The 10,171-nt window shown below is 40.0% G+C and overlaps 1 protein-coding gene across 1 annotated transcript; it reads right to left on the bottom strand.

Moving 5' to 3' along the window:
- Positions 1-2,980: 2,980 nt before the first annotated feature.
- LOC126389145 (melanin-concentrating hormone receptor 2) lies at positions 2,981-6,556 on the bottom strand. The gene is made up of 2 exons (XM_050042653.1): positions 5,894-6,556; positions 2,981-3,650 (listed from the first exon to the last, which is right to left on the bottom strand). Exons 1-2 carry the CDS (start codon positions 6,292-6,294, stop codon positions 3,011-3,013), a joined length of 1,041 nt encoding a protein of 346 aa, XP_049898610.1. The 5' UTR covers positions 6,295-6,556; the 3' UTR covers positions 2,981-3,010.
- Between the last annotated feature and the right edge of the window lie 3,615 nt (positions 6,557-10,171).

Here is a 10,171-nt window from a genome sequence, read left to right as displayed (position 1 = left end):
GGGCACAGGTGTGAGTGTATGAGTGTGTGTGTATATTTATAACTGAATGAGAAAAGACAAAGAGGAAGACAGAAAGAAGACTGTCCAAATAAACTAACAACAGAAAGTAAAGAAGACAAAAGAAACTAAAGCAACACTGAAAATAAGCACATCTGGGCACATCCAAGGTACTGTAGGGGTACTACTACTTTTTTGGTTGATCTGCTTCAGGCTGCAACCCTTCGGATACCTATGGCCCCTTTCAGAACCTCCCCAGAGTTGGCTCTGTCCAGAAAGGCAGATATTTTTAATCCAGAGGAGGTCACAGCTGGGACAGAGATGCGGCCTCCTCACCGACACCGGCGGGATAACCTCATTAATTGGGATGGGGAGATAATGAATCTGGGGGAAATCAATTATTCAATAAAAGAATAAAATGATCAGAACAGCAACAATAGACAATTTTGTCAATAAATGATGATGGGAAATTGGGATGGGTAGATACATAATTAAGTAGGTGTAGAGAAGACAATTGTGCAAGTAAATGAACGAGCAGATGAAAGAGTAAGCAAGTGTTTTGATCTTAAAGTCCGGGTAAAGCAAAAATTAAAGCAAAGTAAAGCAAGAATTTTGTGTAATGAGTTTGTCACATGACAGAAAAATGTATTACTAACCACCCAGCCACATATAAAATTAGGTTTCAAATCATTAAAAAAAAAGCAGTAATCTCTGCTCTGAGACGCTGAGGGTGTGTCCGCTGAGGAGGCTGAGATGAAGAACGAGCTGCTGTACAGAGACAGACTCCGGTTCAACAGCTAACCCAGTAGCACAATGCACACACACCCCAGACTGAAGTACAAGAGAGCTGCTGTGAAGCGACAGACTGTCGTTCAGAAGCTAGTGGCAGCTAACTTTAGCACAAAGCACACACCCACAGCAGTGAGCAGTAGCCTAACTGCCGGCAGGCTGCGTAACTGATTCAGGCTGAAACAGGCTATTTTGCCTGTGTTTATAGACCCTTTTACTGTTAGCAAACAGTATGATGCTTTTTGGTGGGCGGGGCTTAGCTGGAGGCAAAACAATTCTCCACAGACATTAGTTGGCACCAGCTAGCGAGTTCTGTTAGCTCATTTTAGACACACTCTGGCACAAACTGGACCATTTGTAAATTCAGTGGGCTGTCTGGGTGTACTGTTCAGTTATCCAGAGCACTGCATTGTCGGAGTAGCAGAGCACCGAGCGGAGTGAATGTGTGATTAACTTAACTGTTCATTAATTTATACAGAAGGATAACACTCTGTCTCTTTGACCAACAGGGCTCTCATTTTAGTGTAGAGCGTCAGAATGAATTTATGAACGCACCATGTCAGGTCACTGAATAAGTAAACACTGATCAACGGGACCAGACTGGCCGACCTGCACGCTCTCACTCAGTGGATGGATGATTTGACAGGATTGCTGAGGGTAGGATGGCTGGCTTTGTGGTTCATTACTATGCCAATCTTACAACGGAGGGCGACACTTGAACGGTTTCCTCCGGTTTGTTGTGCTATCGATGCTAATGTTAGCTAATGCGCTATAGCATTACAGAGAAATCCAATATTCCTCTTAATACCGCCCCAATATCTGATTAGGTGGACATGACAACCCTTAATACACATAAATCATTCATCCCTACAACAGTAAATACTTTTCCCCTAACCTGATGTGAAGTGTGTGCTGCACACGAACATTTTTGATGATCATTTCCGTCCAGTCCTTTCGTCTTATTACATTTGACCATAGTTATCTTTGTTTGTGTTGACGGGCAGTGGTGGCTGGTATGTGATGAAATGTAAGTTTTGAGCCATTACTCCTGTGGTGGCGAGTCGTGTTGTGCCTCCAGCTAACAAACTGACATCATTGTGATGTCGGCCCTAAAAGGGTATTTGTGATTGTGGCATTCAACAGAGTTTTTTAGTCATGTATTTATCAGACTGAAAGAGCTTAGAGACTTGTTGAACGTAGCAAACTTGCTGCTCACACACAGTGGATGAACAAAACCACACTGATGTTAGTAGTTGTGATGTTAGTACTAACAGCTCACAGTCTTTTCAACAGTTTCCAATAATATTTTTAACCATGAAAGATGTGTTTAGAAAGAAAACTGCTTTTGCTTTACCTGGACTTCAAAGGAGAACACCACCCTAATTAAAAAAATCCAGCATGTTATTTCTATGGCCTTGAAAAGTTCAGTCCACATTTGTGAACATGAGCTACTCTCTCTTAAAACCAGAGGAGTGAGTCTCAAACTTCTGATGTCATCAAGTATAAAGTCTGAGGCTGCTCCTTAGAAAATAAATAGGCTTTATGAGCTTTTTTCTATTGTAGCGTTCTCAGTTATGAAACGTACCCTACATTCCCCTGGGTGCTCTCAGTGTCATCGAGAACATCCTCCCCAAGTTATTGTCTATGGAGCAGTTTCAAATTTTTTATGTGAAAACATCACAAATTTGAGTTTTAGCACTCTAGTTTGTAGATTCTAGATTTGGGAGAGACTCTCTTAGACGATAGAAAAAACCTATGAATTCAGAAAATGGTTGTAGTTCCCCTGTGTGTGTGTCATACCTCAAGTGTGCTTGGCTGTGCCCAGGTTGTAGGAGGAGAAAAAATAATGGAGAATGGAAGAAAAAAAATCATATCAATAAGGAAGTAGCGTGACATGGAGGTTCATCCTACAAGGATGAATAAAAAAATGTATGGGTCATCTTCAGAGAATTGATTATGCAGTATGTGACTGTGACTGACTGATGACTGAGTGAGTATTCCTCTGCATATGTTGAAAACCTGTGACGTTACCTGTATTTTACTTACTCACAGCTGACATTTCTGCTCAAGCTTCATGCCCAGTTTTTTTGTTGGTATCAATTTCCGACTCATTTATTGGAAAAAGCTGCAAAATATGACTTCACAAGCAGCACTATTCATGCTTCCATTTGGGCTGAGCAGCAAAAACATTTACATGTGTATATACAAAAAGACATCTCTCTGATTAGATGGCAGTACAGCGGTTGTTGGGATCATTGGTCGTACTGGAAGCATCTGCTTTGACCACCGTGACCTTGGACGAGTGCTGGGAGCTGTGCAGCACGTTCCTAGAGCAAAGACGCTCACGGTAATTCTGGGCAAAGATGAGCAACATGAGCGGGTTTATGCAGCTGTGGGAGTAGCTGAGGCAGATACTGATGTTGTAGGCGTAGACAAAAGCAATAGTCGGGGTGTTGTTGGTCAGGTTGATCACCTGAATGACGTGATAAGGTGACCAGCAGATCAGGAACAGGGCGATAACCATTAGGACCATCTTGGTGGCTCTTTTGGCCCAAACAGACTGCTTACGTTTGACGCGGCGGATGGAGCTGAAGACGTGGTAGAGGGTGAGTGAGTAGAAGGTGCTGATGATGATGAGAGGGATGATGAAGCCCAGGATGGACTGGTAGAGAGTGTACCAGTACATGTCCTCAGGTCCATCCAGGTACATCATGCACACCTCCAAATGCTGCCTGCGCACAACCTTGGCGTACAACATAACAGGGACAGTGAGGAGGAAGCTGCCCAGCCACACCAGCAGATTGATGATGATGGTCCACTGGATGGTCCTCCTCTCTGAGGTGGGGTGGACGATAGCTATGTATCTAGGAAAAGAGAGGTAACTTTTTTAAAAAGGTGGACCCCAGTCAGAAACACATATGACAAAAGCAATTTTGCCGGAGTGCATGCAAAGAAAATTAGTTTTGCTTCGAGAGGTCATTTTGATCCTTGACAAGCTCAGAGACTCAAATCAGGCAAGAGGGAATGATGAAATCAAGTACCATGTCAGAGATACACTCTCAATATATTACATGCTCAGTAGAGTGACGAATGCAGTGAGAAATTAGTATAATTTAGACAGGGTGACAGCAGTAGAAAATGAACACATTTCCATTTGGGTTTTGCATTTGATTGTGTTTCAATTTGAGGAGCTGCTCAGCTAGATAAAATTGACAGTCTTCAGGACGTTTGCAGGAAATGAATGGCCACTTTGTCATTACTTACACCAAGTGTCATTTAAGTGGAGCAAATTGCATAGTACTAGTTGCGGTCTACATGTTACATGTTACTGCCTATGTCTAAATGGTCTGGTTTGATTTACAGGAGTGTAAACTATATCTAGACTCGTAATTTTCTCTAGGACATCCTGCTAAATCGCAATTATCTTAAAATATGAATCAATAGTTTTGCGTTCTGATCGTCAACAGAAGCTGGCATCCACTGTTGAATTTAAATAAATATTCTTTCAGTGTGATGGTTGAGTCAGTAAGTGCAGATCAATACCCAGTGTCTGGCCTACTGATGCGATGCCTGAGATCGGCCAAGTTGGATATTGATACCATCAAAAACGTACAATTTGGGCTGCCAAAACTCCACCTCACTGCATCTGTTTTACGCTCTGTCCTTGTCTGGCTGTAGTGTGAGGAAAAACAGCATTAGAGCAAATAGATTCAGGTCAAAAAAAAAAAAGTTTCTTTTGACAACATCCAAACCGAAAGTGTCTTTTTCTAATGTTTAATTATTTCTTGTACTTATTATTCTATCTTTTTAAGTTGCTCTTTAACAAATGTTTACTTGTATTTACTCTGCGCTGTAAACAGGAACATGTTAATACCCAAGAAACAGCCATGAAATGAAATTATACTGCATCCTGAGCTTAAGTGGAACAAGCAGAAATAACTTTTTTTCTTTGTTCATTAACACAACACTGTCTTTGTTGGCACCACCCCGGGCATACTTTGTGTATTTCCCTGGACATAACAAAAAAAAAGCATACTTTGTGTATTTCCCTGGACATAACAAAAAAAAAACAAAAAAAAAAACTATTTGGTATGTGTCTAACAGCTGAGAGGAAATGAACTGGGAGTTGTCATGACTGGACATGTGCGTTCTTATCAGATATAGTAACTTGGTAATATTGATATTAGAAGTTAACTTTTTCACTATGACTAGACTGTGCTCCTCAACTCTGATAAACAACTGCAAAGAAAATGTACTGAGGCTGTATGAGGCTGAGGGATGTCAAAAGGAAAACTCTATTCACAATTTCATTTAATTAAAATGTCAAATAAGTTTTTATCAGCCCTGTGAAAGGTTTTAAACACTAAAATTATGTTGCCTTTTGTATTACATTTAATCTACTGCGGTGGCACAAGATAGCTCTTTTGTTTGTTAAAGGTTATCATTAGTCTGATCCTTTTTAAGACGAGACTACAGTCTATAATTGCTTGTTTTGAAGGGGCTGGAGTTTAGTTTTTCTGTTTGATTTTTTTCTTCTAATTGCTGCAGCGAGGCTTTTTAACTTTAATAAAACTAATACAAGTAATTTGAAAGGATAGAGTTGGATTGTTGTGCTGTCGGGGCTAGATAAAATAAAAAACAGTATTGATAAAATGATAACACATAAAAGTAATAAGTCCGCTGCTAAATGTTCTGGAGCCAATAAGCGATGTTTTTCAGTGCAGGTGGTGCTGCTCATCAGAATGCAATTAGCTGGTCGAGTGGCCCTACAGAAGTGCATTATGTGTATTATGCTGAAGATGTGTGACATTATGGCTCTGAGAGCAACTCCTGCTCTGGTGATTACCTTCAAATGAAGATCTTTATCAGTCTAACACTTAGCACACAGACTCATTTAAATGCCCTGAGTGTGTTCAGATCATAAACATGACACATACATCATTTATGCGGGGAACACTGTGTCTTCATGGGCTGTTGCACAGATTATTACCCAACTCCATTATATTTGCAGATAGACTGTTTAGTGATTAGATGGCATCTAGTTAATTATTCTAAAAGATTATTATTATTATTATTATTATTATTGTTATTAGGATTTAACACTTACCGGTCAATGCACAACACGGTAACAATTCCCACCGTGGTAAACTGGTTGCTGACGTCCACCACCACCACCGCCTTGCACATAAAGTTTCCGAAGACCCACTGTCTGTCTCTGACCAGCTGGTGGATGTTGAAGGGCATCACAAGCAGGAACAGCATGTCGGCTATTGCCAAGTTCAGCACGTAGATGTCTGAAACCATTTTCTTCTTGCATGCTTTCACCGCGTAGATGACCAGTCCATTGGCTAAAACTCCCACCAAACACAGGATGCCATAAATTGAAGGGAATATGTGCATGAAGGTGGTGATGTCGATGTGGTTGTATGAGGAAGTTGAACTCAGACATGACGGGTGAGTCAAGTTCTCAGTCTGGTTGTTTTTGCAAAAAACGTCCGTGTCGTTCATTTTTAAATCCTCTTAATAATCTCCTCGGTGTTTTTGTTGTTGTTGCTGCTGTGGTTAAAAGCGCGCACGGGGCGCTCTCCTGTCGGCGTCTGCTCTCCAAACTTGGGCAGCAAACTCGCGCACGTCTTCTCTCCCTGAGTTCCTCAACAAAGATTATATTATCCTAAAAGGGGAAATGTAAAATCTAATCAAGTCTGGTTAACAGGAGCAACGATGTTTCCTGAACCATCTTTATCTCGGGAGGCAAACTCTGATATGACCATTTACCGCGCGCATCCGCTGTGCGCTTTACCAAACACACTGTGCGCCTCAGGGGACACTAGTTCCCTCCCTTCAAAGATCATTCGCTGTGTCATATAAAAAGACAAGCAAATGAAAAACGGACTCAGGAAGCGAAAAAAATATTGGTTTGCTTTATATCTTGGTGATTTAGATGAAGGACGAGAGCAAACAAACTTTTAGTGACGCTTTTTGATGGAGCCTGCACATAAGGCATCTCCATATATTTACTCTCTCTCTTACACATTGATAGGTGTAAGGTATTATTACTATTATTATTATTATTATTATTATCATCATCATCATCATTATTATTAGTATTATTATTATTATTAATAATAATAATAATAATAATAATAAAAAAAAATAAGAGAAAGTATCAAACAAAAGCAATATTATTGAAACATATGCATGTACCCTATACATATAACAAAAAGAACAGTCATGTTCATTCTGCAGTGTGATAACACACAGATGACAAAAGGCTTTCACGTTTAACTTTGATGTAGCCACTTGGAAGAATCACTAAGACTAAAGATAACAATTACCTCTTTAAGGTAACTAGCGGCACTGGGAAGACAAAACAGGGAGACATGTAAGACACTCATGTGCAGAATATACCTGCACAATTAAGCCACATGGTTCAATTACTTTTGCACAAAGAGATTTGTGTTACATTTGCATTTCAATTAAAACACACATTTCCAGAGGGCTTTTAAGCAGTCCGCCTTTTGTTTTTCCCAAATTCTGATTAGTTTCAGCTTTAAGAATTTGAACTGATTCAGGCTATCACTAGCAATTAAGTTTTTAATGGTGAATTATGCCCTAAAGGCTGCTGTGTAACCCTGGTACCAAAAATGTGATTTTCTTTGGAGCTTTGTTCTGACATCATTGGGAATCAGCTTTAAAGGATGGTAACTGAGCCTGAGAGTTTGATCCAGCACAGCAGAGGGACTCTGCTGGGATCCAACCACAGGTCAGTGGGAATTCATGTGAGCTTTCTTGAAGCTGGCTTCAGGTACCGTTTATTCATTCTCTATGATGCTTCCTTTCTCTTCAAAGTGCTGTTTAAAGTGCACTATAATATAATTATTTTAACCAAGGCCTTCATATAAAATACACTTTGTGACTCTCGGACATCCTCACTGGTCCAGAACAATAGCCGACCTGCTTCAATGAGCTCTTTATACTCAGCTCTGTCAACTGACAGCAAAAGAAAAATCCACACTGAATAAAATTCACTTTATTAAATTATTTTTTATCATTTTGATCTCTTCAATTTAGATCTGTGAGTGGGTATGAACTCTACTTTGCCAGAGACAGACTGTATCTATAGGTCTGAACCATGCCGAGAGGTGAAACATCTGCAACAGCATGTCTAGTTGGTTTTGACTTGCTGCTGTCAGATGCAGTGGATTCAAGGACAGGAGAAGAACAAAGTGTCTTTCAAATCGAGTACCCACATTCAGTACTTCACGATCGAGGTTCTCTTCTTCTTTGCTGAAGTTCTTTTGAGGCCAAGGCCTAATCCATTTTCTATATGTCTTTATTAAGTGCAGCAATGTTTTCTTAAGAGCCACGAAATTGATTGCCATTAAGCCTTTGTACGTCCCCTGACATTTAATCTTCATCTTCATTATCCACAAGTCAAAGCCTTTACAAATTATGTGAAATATCTCAACATGTACTGGATGGATGTGATTTTGTACAGGCAATCATGGTTCCCAGACTTTCGGTGACATCCCTAATTTTTTTCCGCTAGCGCCATCATGAGGTTAAAATTTGTGGTTTGGAGTAAACGTCTATTGGACGGACGACCATTTGGTATGAAAATTAATACCACAGTTAGGACGACTTGTAATGACCGGTGACTTTTCATCTAGCACCATCAGTTCAAATTAGCCTCGGCTATACTTTTCTGTTTAGTGCTAATTTGCTAATGTTAGCATGCTAACATGCTGAAAAAGGTGGACATCATAGGCCTACATGTTAGACTTAACCTAGTGTCATCAATTAATGGATGCCTGCCAGCTAGTATGCTAAGATGGCAAACATGGTAAACATAATGACATCTAAATGTCACCATGTTAACACTGTCATTGTGAGCTTGTGAGCAGGCAGACGTTAGCATTTAGCTCAAAGATCAGCCTAACGGAGCTGTTAGCATGACTGCAGACTTAGGCTGTGTCTGGAATCACTCCCTACTCACTACATCGTCCACTATATAGTGAGTTCGCAATTTTATAGTTATGTCCAAATGTATAGTGGGAATTATTATACCCTATGTAGTGGACTCAAAGTATCCCACAATGCACAGGGAAAAGTAAGGTTCAACCAATTGTCATTACCAAGCAATATATCCCAATGTGCATTGTGCCAAATGAACAGAGGGACACCAAGACAGATGAGAGGGGAGAGAGCAACTTGATAACAGCCTGCTATACATGTTTTAATGTGTTGTCGTCAGTACCTGAAGAGATAAAAATAGACTGGTAGCTGATCTTCTCTAGTGCTTAACAGTTACTTTACAGGGTAGCGCTAATAACACTAGCTAATGTTAGAAAGCAAGGTCGCTACTACCTCGAATTTGTGCCGTAATGGCGTGATGCATAATCTTATTCATTAAATTCACAAGTCATTACATGACTGACTGGTAAAACAAACTTCAACATAACAAAGGTTAAACAGAAAATGACTGGCATTAGTAGGACAGGTTGATATCACGCTGTTCTTTCTGCTCTTGTCTCTCTGCCAGTGTAATATTATCTATACGTGTATGTTTAATGTGAGCGGAGCAGCGCATCTCACAACACAAACGGCAACAAAATTCTTTGTAACATTACTTATAAATTTGTGGCAAATATACTCAGTATAATTGCATGTTTTTGATCACAAATATGCATGTCAGTATTTGTTATGGATGCTTCACCGGCCGACTTTGATATGACATGTTTTAATTGTGCATCAGCAATGACATAATTAATGGCGCAGAGCAGTAATGACCTGAGTAGTGTCCGAAAATGTTTTTTTAATTTTGCGGATGAGCTCACTATGTAGTCCTCTACATAGAACTCCCTACATAGTAAATAGAGAGTAGTAAATGAGAGAATAATTTCGGACATAAACTTAGTCTTGTTCTACCTGTGATTTGTAGTTTGAATATGAGGACACATAAATTCTGTTAATATTTCTCAACACAAATAATTATATATTTTGTCAGTTGCTGCATGAAGTATAGCATAATCCAGCTATTGTGAGTTTAGATCGTGTTGCTGAGCAAAATAATAAACTGATGAATAGATTAAAGGGGCTCTATGTGAATGTCGGATATGGTTTTCAACATGGATGTGACTGAGCTGGCAGTTAGCAGCTAACGGGTGCTAACTCCATTGACAGTTGTAAACAATGGCAACAGTGTTGACAGAGCAAACAGTGTTAACTAAAGGGAAACCAGAGGGTGGGTGCTGCACTTCTACACATGCACTAATGTGATTGGACCGTCTTACCACAACAAAGTACAGAGAGGCTTGGTTTACGACACACGCAGCAGTAGCATGACTTCATTCTCTGCTCAGGATTCCATTACTCCACTCTATCT

Source organism: Epinephelus moara, chromosome 4 (genome assembly GCF_006386435.1).
Source record: "Epinephelus moara isolate mb chromosome 4, YSFRI_EMoa_1.0, whole genome shotgun sequence".
In the NCBI taxonomy this organism is placed as follows: Eukaryota; Metazoa; Chordata; class Actinopteri; order Perciformes; family Serranidae; genus Epinephelus; species Epinephelus moara.
The sequence above is the reverse complement of the archived record's forward strand: the minus strand, read 5'-3'. Positions and strand labels throughout refer to the sequence as shown.